Source organism: Mchenga conophoros, linkage group LG3, assembly GCF_057382185.1.
Source record: "Mchenga conophoros isolate Kocher_MC1m ecotype Shallow Benthic linkage group LG3, M_conophoros_male_GT1.1, whole genome shotgun sequence".
NCBI lineage: Eukaryota > Metazoa > Chordata > Actinopteri > Cichliformes > Cichlidae > Mchenga > Mchenga conophoros.
In genome coordinates, this window is record NC_140528.1 from 26,608,965 (window position 1) to 26,622,729 (window position 13,765).

The following is a 13,765-nucleotide window of genomic DNA, read 5'->3' on the forward strand; positions in this document are numbered from 1 at the left end:
GGATCAGGGACAGGTCTAACATCTGGATCAGGGTCACAGGTCTAACATCTGGATCAGGGACAGGTCTAACATCAGGATCAGGGTCACGGGTTTGACATCTGGATCAGGGTCACGGGTCTAACATCTGGATCAGAGACATGGGTCTAACATCTGGATCAGGGTCACGGGTCTAACATCTGGATCAGGGACACAGGTCTAACATCTGGATCAGGGTCACGGGTCTGACATCTGGATCAGGGGCAGGTCTAACATCTGGATCAGGGTCACGGGTCTAACATCTGGATCAGAGACACGGGTCTAACATCTGGATCAGAGACACGGGTCTAACATCTGGATCAGAGACACGGGTCTAACATCTGGATCAGGGACAGGTCTAACATCTGGATCAGGGACACAGGTCTAACATCTGGATCAGGGGCACGGGTCTAACATCTGGATCAGAGACACGGGTCTAACATCTGGATCAGAGACACGGGTCTAACATCTGGATCAGGGACACGGGAGTAACATCTGGATCAGGGACAGGTCTAACATCTGGATCAGGGACACGGGTGTAACATCTGGATCAGGGACAGGTCTAACATCTGGATCAGGGACAGGTCTAACATCTGGATCACAGGTTTAACTGGTTGCTGACTGTGTGTTTGACACAGTATTCTGGATTGATCTGTTATGAATGACACTCTTATCCATAGTAAAGCAAACATCCTGGACCTTCCTCTGAGTCTGAGTCTTGAGTTCACCTGCATCAGGATCAAAGCCTGATAGGATCAAACATTCCTGGAGCTTCTTGAAGGAAAACCTCATTAAACTCATTTTAAAGCCTGACTGTGTCCTGGTTTCATCTTCTGAGGAGTTTAGAATTAGTCTGAGCTGAAAGTGCACATCTGTCCTCTAGGTGGCGCTGCAGGGAAACTAAAGTCATCATTCAGAGCGAACTCACATCTGTACAGACGACTGATATGCAGTATTATTTACAATATTACTGTAGTATTATCACTGTAATCAACCTGTGAGCAGGTCTAGTCAGTGTGATGCTGTACAGGTGTACTTACAGCTGGTCAGGTCGGGGGGGCTGTATCGATCAATTGGGTGGATGTACTGCGAGGTGGGCGTGGCCACCTTCAGGTAGACCACCTCTCCTGTATTCTTCAGGGCTGACACGGCGTCTTCGTGCAGGACGTCCTCCAGAGACATGTGGTTGACCTGCCGGGGGGCGGAGCCTCACGTTAGACCACAGTCACATCAGTTTAGCGTGTCAGAGAGAACATGTGTGATGTCACGTACCGCCAGGATTTTGTCTCCGATCTGCAGCCGCCCGTCACGGTGTGCCGCCCCGCCCTCGATGATCTTGGTGACGTAGATGCTGTTGTCTCCAGGGACGTGCTGGTTCCCCACGCCGCCCGCTATACTGAAGCCCAGACCTGCACCGGGGGGCGGGGTTAGATTAACAAAACCCAGAACACAGCGAGTGATGAAGATCAAACTGACTCATGGCAAACAACGTTTACAGATTAAAAAGGTGATGAACTAAAATATGTTACTGACGTAATCAGTGCGTCACAAAATGTTAAAAATATATAAAGTAATAAATCTCCAGGTGTGACTGGCTCCATATGAGGTGACACGTTCAGGTGTGTTTCTGCTTCCTGTTTGACCAAACTGTATTTATAACAGGTTTATTAAACATTACTACAGTGTCCTGCTGAGGAATCAGAGTATAAAGGGTTATAAAGGTGAATCTCCTGTATGAAGCCTCTGTCATGTCTCTAATTCTTCTTTTGCTGACATAAAACATAAAGTATTTAAGAACTGTAATGACTCTAACAGTCCAGCAGAGGGCGGCAGAGCAGCTGGAATCACAGTTACATAAGAGCTGCTCTCCTGTCTCACCTTTGGGTCCTTTCATCAGTTTGATCTGTGTGATGCGTTCGCTCGGTGGGCGTCTCCGCAGCACGTACAGCCTGACAACAGGCCCCGCCTCCTTCAGCGCCTCCACAGCGATGGAGTGAGTGACCTCCCGGACGTCCACATCGTTGACGAATACGATGCTGTCGTTCACCCTGGAGATGAAGAGAGAGGGAGAGTCATTGTCACCTCCTCAAACAGCTGTTTGAAGGCTCAGGGGTGATCAGGTCCTTTAAAGGTGAGAGGCTCAGCTTCATGTCCTCAGAGAACACAAGCACAAGCAGTCTGTGTGTGTTTCTGTTTGTGTGTGTGTTTGTGTTTCTGTGTGTGTGCACCTGAGGCGTCCGTCCTGGGCAGCGGCTCCTCCGGGGATGATCTTGGTGATGAAGATGGAGGGGTCGTCTCCGATGTGAGGATTGTCGGTTCCTCCCGCGATGCTGAAGCCCAGACCAGAGTTACCCTGAACACACACACGTGAACACACACATGAACACACTGTACCTGATGCAGACCTGGGTCTTCCTGTATGTGGATCCCGGATGAGCCCCCACTTACACCAGCACCTGGCCCATGAGCTCAGTGAGCTCATAAATCAAATCTGGGAGTGAATCTAAGACAAACAGCCAGCCCAGGCCTAGGAGAGTTATGCAGCTGTCAGGTTAGCTTACTGCACAGCTGGATAACCTGGAGCTCTGCAGATGTTGGCGTTTTTATCAGACTCAGACTGATGTCCAAACCAGCTGACTTTTGGATCTTCAGCTCTCAGAGGGGAGAAAGAGGAGAGAGGCTGAAGAGATATTTGGTGTTTTCTGGTTTTGTATTTTTGATAATCTTGAATTTTGGTTCTATGTTCTGTATTATTTATTCTTCTGGTCATAATGTTATATTCTGTTTTCTATGGATCCTGCTTTCTGTGCTGTTAGTTCCCTTCATGATGGAGCAACGAGGTGAAGAAAGACAAGCTGAAGGTTCATTGGTCCAGCAGACCCAGTGTTCCTCTGCTCATGGTCTCTGTTAGAGACAGGGGGAGTAAGTCGGACATCCAGTAGGTGGAGCTGCTGCTCCTTCACTTTGAAAGGACCCCGATGAGGACGTCCTGAGGAGCTGACACCTGTCACTGGGCTGAGAGGCCTCATGGTGTGAACTAGGGCTGGGCGATATATCGAGTTTTTTAAAAATATCGATATATTTTCATACGAGATATAAGATGTGACAATATCCTTTATATCGATATAGTCTATGTTACTTTATAATTATAGTTGTGGAGCCGCAAGTTTGCCTCTGTTTCGTCCACTTTTGTCTTTACGCAACGTTACTCGGCCTCGCCTCTCCTTCACTGAACACAACTCCCCCTCCTCCCCCATAGCTTCACCTGCAGGCAGCGACAACATGGACACGGCAAATCTCTGTTAACGAGTTACCGCGCATCGCCCCGTGCGTGGGGCTGGACGGCGTCAACGTGTTAGCGAGCTAACCACGCTAACGAGCTAACCACGCTAACGCCATGCAGCCCAGAGGGGCTGCACAGCCTAGAATCCTTTCATTTTCTCAAAAGTTGACAGCGCGCCTTATGTATGAATTCTGCTTGTGCTTGATGACCACGAACCAATTTTCTGTGGAACACAGCGCTCAGCAATCTGTCAATAAATCTTTTAGTACGACTTTGCTAAGCTACGAAGCTGCAGCGCTTGATGAATTGCCAGAGCATTACGGCTACCGAGGAGCCTCGCGGAGTGATACGCACTGTGCTTCAACGTAATATTACTGTACTGTGTGTGTATAAGGACCATAAATGGCACCTGTAAGAGACACGGTTACAAAGAGGATTTCAAACTGCAGGCTGTCAGTCACGCAGTACAAGTTGGGAACAGAGCAGCTGCTTGTTATTATGCTCAGCGTCTGTTAGTTTACATTTTGACTGCACAATTGTGAGCTTTTTGTTATGCACAAAAACAACAGTTTTCTTTTATTTATGGAGCATTATTATTTAATAGATGCTGATCATTTATTTTTGAGTAATTTCTTCATGTACATCTGTGCTGTATGTTAATAAAAGTGCCTGTGTGACATCTGGGACACAGCTTTGACTAAGAACTCTCTGTTCGTTCTTACTTTATGGCTTTTAAAAAATATCGAGATATATATCGTATATCGCCATCCAGCTAAAACGTATCGAGATATGAATTTTGGGTCATATCGCCCAGCCCTAGTGTGAACTGAGTTCAGCCTCAGCAGCAGGTTACCATGACAGCAGTTAGTCAGCTGTTTCAGTCAGAGCTTCACTGACGGAGCAGAGGAGATGTTTCTGCTCCACTTCCTGTGATGGTGTCACCATGATAGCTGCTGTCCACATGACCGCAGGAAGCTGCGAGCTGTTGGCTGAAGACGTCCACAGAGACGAGCTTCACCTTCCTGTCCTCTAACAAGACTGAATCTAATCCTCCTCCTGCTCCTGCAGCTCTCTGGACCATCTGCCTGATGGAGGTCAGTCCTGCCTGATATTACCCAGCAGCCCTTTCACTAATGTGTCTTCACAGCAGAGCTAAACCTTCATCATCATCATCATAAGCCCTGACAGGAACATCTAATTTACTTCCTGTTTTCTTCTTCTGTGGTGTTTCTGCCTGCAGCTCGTATTCAATGATCAGCTGTGCATGAATTATGCAGATGTGTCTGCAGACTTCTCACTCACTGAGGACAGATGTTAGTGTCTCTGTCCACCCGCTGTCTCTGACACACCTCCACACTCATCCTCACCATCCTCCTCCTCCTCATCATCATCCTCACAGAGTGCATGAAGGGCTGATGGGAGGTGACTCATGAAATCACTCCTGTGTGTGCTGACAGCTGTGCCTCTGTGAGCAGATCTGAGACCAGCTGATTAAACGTCAGGTTCACTGGTTTGATTTGTAAAAGGAGCTAAAAATAACCCGCTGATGTCAGGGGGGCGTGGCTTACATTCAGAGGGTGACGGCGGCTTTTAAATCAGAGTGATGCGTCTAAAAACAGAGCGGAGACGAGCTGGAAGGAGCGCGAGGACCGAGTGTTTCTCACCACTACACGTGTGTGTGTGTGTGTGTGTGTGTCTGTGTGTGTGTGTGTGTCTGTGTGTGTGTGTGTGTGTGTCTGTGTGTGTGTGTGTGTGTCTGTGTGTGTGTGTGTGTGTGTGTGTGTCTGTGTGTGTCTGTGTGTGTGCGTGTCTGTGTGTGTGCGTGTGTGTGTGTGTGTGTGTGTGTGTGTGTGTGTCTGTCTGTGTGTGTGTGTGTCTGTGTGTGTGTGTGTCTGTGTGTGTGTGTGTCTGTGTGTCTGTCTGTGTGTGTGTGTCTGTCTGTGTGTGTGTGTGTCTGTGTGTGTGCGCTCACCCTCTCCAGTGTGATCTCCTCGTACTCCAGCTCTCCCTCTGACCCGTTCATCTGTAAAAAAAATAAACACATGCAGAGTTAAATCACATCCCAGAATATCTCTGCTCATCGCCACGGCAACTCCATGGTAACAGCTGTTGAGCCCTCAAGGGGCCCGGTTACCTGGGCAACTGTAGCCGTAGCTATAGCAACCAACTCTCATATCATCTGCTCCAAGCACTCATGAGAGCTTGGAGACACGGTTATTACATCACTTCCTGCTGTGGCGCTCTCTCCACTCATTAACCACACACCTCACTGAGTCATGTGACCAAACCCTTCACAGCTCATCCATCATCATCCACCCGCCTTCTTCGTTTGTCCAGGTGAGGGTAGCTGGGGGCGGAGCCTATCAGTCCATGCCAGCTGTTCACGCTGTACACACACTCTACCTCACCCTTACACAGTTTATCACAGGAGGACACACACACACCGCCCAGCATGTCCTCTGTCCTTCATGTCCTGAAGCACACCTGACATCATGATTCTCATGACATCATCATGACATCACTGACAGCCACAGATGTGCAGCTCCATCAGTGCCATTTAAAGCTGTCAGCAGGCGCTGTGCTAGCTACACCTGATGTATTCAAAGCCTCCATCAGGCTGCTCTACACCCAGCCAAACACCTCCAGAAGGGCCAGGCTCAGTGAGGGGGGGACATGTGCTGCAGATATGAGGGAGGGTTCAGGGTCACCTGATCCTAGACCCGCCCACACACAGCTCTGACCATCAACACATACACAGAGCTGTAAACAGGGGTCAGAGCTCCTGCAGGTGTGTGTACAGGTGAGCTGTTAGTTTTCAGTCATTCTTCATGAAATGCAAAGCGGTTACTGAAACAGCTGCTAACAGCTGGAGCAGAGACAGATACACTGTAACAGCGTCTCTGTTTGTGACACGTTCAGATGATCCAAACAGGAAACAGCTGGAGCAGCTTCTCTGACAGTAAACTGTGTGTTAGAAAACGTGTCTGAGGGTTGGACGTCCTTTAATCCGCACACTGTAATAAAAATAGGAGCTAATAAAAGCTTTAAAGCAGATAGAAATAACTGCAGGATGTTTGATGCTTGATCAAAGCTCCACAGGCAGCAGCTGGTAAATTTATCAGCTGTACTGTATTTGGAGCTCATCACACCAACACTGAGCCAACATGGCCTCCCTGTCAGGGGGCGGGGTTTGTGATTTCTTGGAAATATGTTCTTGTGTTGTTATTATTAGTTAGGACTTAGTTGAGTTTTAGTCCAGTTTGTGTTATCACCCGTGTCCCCTTGTGTCTCTCCTCTGTGTCCCTCTCTCGCTCCCTCTCTCTTGTGTCAAGCTTTCGTGTCCGAGTTCATGTCTCTCCATGCTTCCTGTTTTATTTTGAAAGTCCGTTGGCGTGGTGTTGTTGCAGACCTCTGCTCCACCAGGAGTCTACAGGAAAACTGATGTTCCATGTTCAGTGTGTTTAGCTTTGCTTCCCATGTGGCGTGATGTTCATTTGTGTCAGCTGTTTCCACTTCCCTCATTACCCTGCTGTATATTTAAGTCGTTCAGTGTCGGGTCATCTGTTTGTGTTGCTTCAGGTCATGTCAGGTCTTGGGTTTTTTTGTGCTCCTGCTCAGATTCATGCTCATGTTCTTGTGTCATAGTTTTCATGGTTAGTCTTAGCTGCTCCCAGTTTAGTTTTGTCCCAGTTTGCTTTGTCTTTGTTTTGTGTTTTTTTTCCCATCAGCCAAATAAATGGCCCACATTTTGTTAAACCTTCATATAACACTCGCTGTTTCCTGCTGACACACCTGGATACAGGAGCACAACATCTGTATCCTGACAGCTCAGAGAGCTGAAGCATCTTCACCCACTGATCTGCAACTTCCACCTAACCTCCACCCATGTCACACTGATGGAGGTCTTTAACACAGCTGGAGCCTGAGAAGGACCAGAGTGAAGGGATCAGGACCTCCATGAACCCACCACCTAAGCTAGCTAGCTAACTAGCACCTGCTCTACTGTACTCTACTCGGTTCTACTTGACTTTACTTGGTTACGGCTGGTTTTTGTTACAGATGAGTCCCACCTCAGTCACTTCTTTGAAAGTCTGTTTATGTCACTATTTAAAATGTTTGTCATACAACAAACAAACCCAACGTCGGGGTCGCTATAGCAACACGGCACGAGTCCTGTGATGTCATGTGTGTGACACAAACACAACAATGGAGAACTTGATGTGTTAAACAGTGGTAGACGTGTGCACGCTGTCCAGTAGATCCCAGTGGAACTGAGGCTCTAATGTAGGTGGGTGCTTCAGGGCCTCGGCTGCAGTCTGTTTTCAGGGGGCCCCAGGCCCCTGTTTTCCTTACATTACATTAAACCAACATGACGGAACCACCAGTCCCAGCCTGCAGACGGTTTTCATCGTGCTGTTGTTCACAGACAAAGACCCTATCAGGTGTCTGAACTATGCACGTTTAAATTCATGTAGTCAGAGTCACTAGAGGTGTCCAAATTCATGGGCTGCATCCTCCTGAGGACCCGGCCTTCGAAGTCTACGTGGGACAAAATATAACAGGACGCTGGCGTAAACTCTCGACCGTCTAACACTTCTGTTTAATCAGTTTTCTGTTTGACGTTTAGTCAGCTGTGTGAAAACCAAGGAGGAAAACACCCGGGGGATTAATAAAGTTTTATTTTATCTAATCTAATAACTTTGATCTCAGCCAAACCGATTTACTCACGAACAAACAAAACACTGAAAAAAGCCCAACAATAACATTTTTAGGTTGTCTAAGTGACTTATATATTACGTTTAACCTGAGTAGCAAAAGTCCGCGGGGATCTGAAAATGATGTGTCGGGAGTTGTGCCGTTCTCGGCAGCTCTAGTGACCCTCGAGCTCCCGGCTTCCTATCGAGCTGGTGGGTAACAGACGTCTCTGAAAACATCGAAGCACTTTTGCAAATATGCGATATCTTGATAAACCAAGCAGATATTTGATGTTTACACAACTACTTTCTCGCCTGAAAATATGTTAAAAGTTTATTTTGTGACCCAGAAAGAGTAACAAGAGTAATATTAAAACTTAGCAGCGGCCGCCATTGTTGGAAACTGGAGTTTGGCTGGGCCGAGCTATGAATTCTGGGATATGGTGGGCCACGAAGGACACACCCGACCCATCCTTCAAATTCGGGGAAAAGGAGGACGCATTTGTCGGCTGCATTCGGAGGAGTCTACGAATTTGGACAGCCTTCGGCGCGCCGCTGTGCCTTAATCGCTCTATAAACACGTCCTCAGGAGGATGCAGTCCATGAATTTGGACACCCCCACTATGTACAAACACACACCTGTAACCTCCACAGTCACCATGGTAACATGTGACATCACGGGCCTGGCACAGGTGAGCGTTTCAGCAGCTTACAGGTGTGAGTTCACACATTCATGACTGCAGTTTATATGATTAATAAAGAATATTGTGTTCTTATCACAGCTCAGTGTGGAAATCACATTATCCTGAGCTGTGGGTCGTTTCCGTGGAAACACAGTGATGTAATTTAGTTAGCAGGCTCTGTTAAAGAGTGCCTCTGTCTGTTGTTTTAGAGGCGCTCGCTGTGCGATATGAATCTGTTAATAGTTCATGCATTCATCAGCCGTGTCTGTGTGACGCTCACATGAGAAGTTATCAAGCATCAAAGATTTAAAATCAGGCAGAAACAGGCGACGACCAACGGGCCAGATACAGCAGGATGCCCACGATGAGGGTAAACCTGTGTGTGTGTGTGTGTGTGAGTGTGTGTGTGTCAGTAACACAGTGAACTCTGCTTCAGTCCCTGAAGGCTCGAGCATCAACACTAAAACACACAGTTCACTTCATTCAGCTCATCTCTGGAGACGCTGCAGCTCCAATACACTTATATAACAGAGAGAGAGGGCGAGAGAGGCAGGCTGACAGCAGGAGAGAGAGAGAGAGAGGGCGAGAGAGGCAGGCTGACAGCAGGAGAGAGAGAGAGAGAGAGGCAGGCTGACAGCAGGAGAGAGAGAGAGGGCGAGAGAGGCAGGCTGACAGCAGGAGAGAGAGAGAGGGCGAGAGAGGCAGGCTGACAGCAGGAGAGAGAGAGAGAGAGAGAGAGGGCGAGATAGGTAGGCTGACAGCAGGAGAGAGAGAGAGGGCGAGATAGGTAGGCTGACAGCAGGAGAGAGAGAGAGGGCGAGAGAGAGGGCGAGATAGGTAGGCTGACAGCAGGAGAGAGAGAGAGGGCGAGATAGGTAGGCTGACAGCAGGAGAGAGAGAGAGGGCGAGAGAGGCAGGCTGACAGCAGGAGAGAGAGAGAGAGAGAGAGAGGGCGAGATAGGTAGGCTGACAGCAGGAGAGAGAGAGAGGGCGAGAGAGGCAGGCTGACAGCAGGAGAGAGAGAGAGGGCGAGAGAGGCAGGCTGACAGCAGGAGAGAGAGAGAGAGAGAGAGAGGGCGAGATAGGTAGGCTGACAGCAGGAGAGAGAGAGAGGGAGAGGGCGAGATAGGCAGGCTGACAGCAGGAGAGAGAGGGAGAGGGCGAGATAGGCAGGCTGACAACAGGAGAGAGAGAGGGCGAGAGAGGCAGGCTGACAGCAGGAGAGAGAGAGAGGGCGAGAGAGGCAGGCTGACAGCAGGAGAGAGAGAGAGGGCGAGAGAGGCAGGCTGACAGCAGGAGAGAGAGAGAGAGAGAGAGAGGGCGAGATAGGTAGGCTGACAGCAGGAGAGAGAGAGAGAGAGAGAGAGGGCGAGATAGGTAGGCTGACAGCAGGAGAGAGAGAGAGGGCGAGATAGGTAGGCTGACAGCAGGAGAGAGAGAGAGGGCGAGATAGGTAGGCTGACAGCAGGAGAGAGAGAGAGGGCGAGAGAGGCAGGCTGACAGCAGGAGAGAGAGAGAGGGCGAGAGAGGCAGGCTGACAGCAGGAGAGAGAGAGAGAGAGGGCGAGATAGGTAGGCTGACAGCAGGAGAGAGAGAGAGGGAGAGGGCGAGAGAGGATGAGAGAGAGAGAGAGAGGGCGAGAGAGGCAGGCTGACAGCAGGAGAGAGAGAGAGGGAGAGGGCGAGATAGGCAGGCTGACAACAGGAGAGAGAGAGAGAGGGAGAGGGCGAGAGAGGCAGGCTGACAGCAGGAGAGAGAGAGAGGGAGAGGGCGAGAGAGGATGAGAGAGAGAGGGAGAGGGCGAGATAGGCAGGCTGACAGCAGGAGAGAGAGAGAGGGAGAGGGCGAGATAGGCAGGCTGACAACAGGAGAGAGAGAGAGAGGGAGAGGGCGAGAGAGGCAGGCTGACAGCAGGAGAGAGAGAGATAGAGAGGGCGAGAGAGAGAGAGAGCGGGCGAGAGAGGCAGATTGACAGCAGGAGAGAGAGAGAGGGAGAGGGCGAGAGAGGCAGGAAGACACAGAGTGCAGCAGACAGAGCAGGAGCATGGTCCACGGTTGGTCCACGGTTGGTCCACGGTTGGTCCACGGTTGGTCCACGGTTGGTCCACGGTTGGTCTACGATTGGTCTACGGTTGGTCCACGATTGGTCCACGGTTGGTCCACGGTTGGTCCACAATTGGTCTACGATTGGTCTACGGTTGGTCCACGGTTGGTCCACGATTGGTCCACGGTTGGTCCACGATTGGTCCACGGTTGGTCCACGGTTGGTCCACAATTGGTCTACGATTGGTCTACGGTTGGTCCACGGTTGGTCTACGATTGGTCCACGGTTGGTCTACGGTTGGTCTACGGTTGGTCTACGGTTGGTCCACGATTGGTCCACGGTTGGTCCACGGTTGGTCCACAATTGGTCTACGATTGGTCTACGGTTGGTCCACGGTTGGTCTATGATTGGTCCACGATTGGTCCACGATTGGTCCACGGTTGTTCCACGGTTGGTCTACGATTGGTCTACGGTTGGTCCACGATTGGTCCACGGTTGGTTCACGGTTGGTCCACAATTGGTCTACGATTGGTCTACGGTTGGTCCACGGTTGGTCTACGATTGGTCTACGGTTGGTCCACGGTTGGTCTACGATTGGTCCACGGTTGGTCCACGGTTGGTCTACGGTTGGTCCACGGTTGGTCTACGGTTGGTCTACGGTTGGTCCACGGTTGGTCCACGGTTGGTCCACGGTTGGTCCACACACTTTACCACATGAGAATTTTCACATTAAAACGAGTCCCAAACATAACGAGTTCTTAGAAACCCAGACGTGAGAGTCACACATGTGACCAGCTCTTAGTAAAAGTCTTAGATGAAAAGTCATTAGAAACACTCCTTCAGCACTGAGTCCTTCAGCCTGCCCCAGACCCCCCACAGCCAGTCTGAACCATCCCTGTGACCGGCCTCCACACTCAGTCCTCAGGGCCACTCACCATCTCTGTACAGAGAGCAGAGCCCTCTGCTGGCCAGGTGAATAAGTCCTTCACCTCCATCCTGTTTCTTGGGTAAAAACAGAAGACTCTGTGGGACCCAGTGAAGAAGGTCCAAAAAAGTCTACGATTACTGACTGAAGTTTGGCAAATAAAGGTCGACAGGAGGGTCCACGGGAGACAGACGATGCCACAGCACAGATGCAGCAAGATTATTCATGAATGACAGCTCAGGTAAGATCCATTTCTATGTTTCAGTCTGGCTTCTACCGTTTCCAAAACATGACTCCCTAATAAAGCACCATCCTTGTTTCCAGGTGAGTCCACAGTAACACAGTCCTCTGCAGTCCTCTCCCCACCATCACAGCCTCACCATAAACCTGACCCAGTTTATTCTGGCCGAGGAGGTTTCTCCAAATGTTTCATACTGTGTTTCAGAAACGTTTCATCACTTGGTTACAACAGCATCATCTGCATACGCTGAGAGTCTGAGACCAGAACGTTCAAACCAGACCTGAGTTTAGGAGGAGGGGCTCCCAGAGCTCAGTAATAACCACGTATATGATGCTGAATTGTTCCATCTCGTGTGGCATCTCTTTGATTTGTGATTCTGGGCTATTAAATAAAACTGAGCTGACATTTGTGGGACCACAACAGAGAGGAGAAAGCCCGAACCCTCTCTGTTTTCTAAGGAGCACAAACAACCCAAACCAGCGATCATTTCAAGCTCTCAGCGTCTCCATACAGGAGATCCTGGAGTCCTGTTTAAGCCTGTAATCTGAGAAAAGTGCAGTAATAAAATGTCACTGGCACACTTAAAAACTCTGAGAGTGATCAGAAAGCTGGACTGGAGTTTTTGGACTTTTATAAAACCTCCTTCACCTGGCAGCTCACACCAGAACCACCACCAGGCTGAACTTCAGAGCTGAGAGCACTCCCTCCAGAACCTCCAACAAACCCTCAATGCCACACCACACCACACACCAGAAAACACACCACAAACTATAAACAGAGAGAGGGTGAGAGAGGTAGACTGACAGAGAGGTTTAATCTGTGTGAATCAACTAAATCTCTTCCTCGTTACCCCTGACAGCGCTCTCTCTCTCTTACTGTGAGTCTATGTCTCTCGGCCTCACAGTGACTCTGCTGCTCTCAGAGTTTAGGACCATCTTCTCACATCCATCACAGCTCTGTGAGTGAGCAGCTGTGCAGAGTCCTCACAAGCTGAGCTGTTACTGATCTGGTATACACGCTGAAGATGAGGAGCCCTTCATCTTCATCACCATCACATCCTTCAGACCTGCTTCGTTTCCTGAATGAATGAAGCTGAGCTGAGGAACGCTGAAGGTCAGGATCCATCAGAGACATTAAACCTGCTGCAGGTTCAGAGACCCAGCTGATCCAGTCCAGGTAACCAGTAATGACTCCATGAACTTCTTAATGCAGTTTACTCAAAATCATCCCACAGATGTAATATTATCTACAGCTACTCTTAGTACCATTGATGTTAAGTTAGACTCTTTTTCTCCAATTGATCTTTCTGAGTTAACTTCAATAATTACTACGTTGGCTACCATAGCAGTATAGCACTGCAACATGGCATTTGGGTTTTCTAACTAAAATAGGAAAAAATAGGAACATAAATAGTGCCATCATTGCCAGACCTGGCCCACATGTGGTTGACATACACTCTGCCATAACACCGGTCAGTCAGAAGTGCCAGCTTGATGCCGGATCCAGGGAAGACCTGTTTTCTATGAGCCTGGGCCACATACACCAAACCACAATCAAACCAGATATGGCATGCCATCACATAAACACTACAATCTATGCCAGGACTGACCCATATCTGGATGACATACATCTTACCATGCCAGCAGTGCCGGCTTGATACCAGATCCAGGCCAGACCTGCTTGCCATTTGCCTCCAAACCATCAACGTGTCTTTTAGACCCCATTCCTACAAAACTGCTCAAAGAAGTCCTGCCATTAATTAATGCTTCCATCTTAAATATGATCAACCTATCTCTAATAATCAGCTATGCACCACAGGCCTTCAAGCTGGCTGTAGTTAAACCTTTACCCAAAAAGCATCTCTAGACCCAGCAGTCTTA

The 13,765-nt window shown here is 49.2% G+C and overlaps 1 protein-coding gene across 5 annotated transcripts in view; it reads right to left on the reverse strand.

Annotated features, from left to right (window-relative positions):
- LOC146577921 (disks large homolog 4-like) overlaps positions 1 to 13,765 on the reverse strand; it is a 51,184-nt gene that overhangs the window by 14,464 nt on the left and 22,955 nt on the right. For all 5 annotated transcript variants that reach the window (XM_085268474.1, XM_085268473.1, XM_085268477.1 and 2 more), the window contains 5 exons: positions 5,271 to 5,321; positions 2,244 to 2,368; positions 1,894 to 2,063; positions 1,288 to 1,424; positions 1,056 to 1,206 (listed from right to left, as the gene is read on the reverse strand). In XM_085268474.1, the coding sequence (XP_085124600.1) occupies positions 1,056 to 1,206; positions 1,288 to 1,424; positions 1,894 to 2,063; positions 2,244 to 2,368; positions 5,271 to 5,321 (634 nt within the window). The remainder of the gene's footprint in view (positions 1 to 1,055; positions 1,207 to 1,287; positions 1,425 to 1,893; positions 2,064 to 2,243; positions 2,369 to 5,270; positions 5,322 to 13,765) is intronic.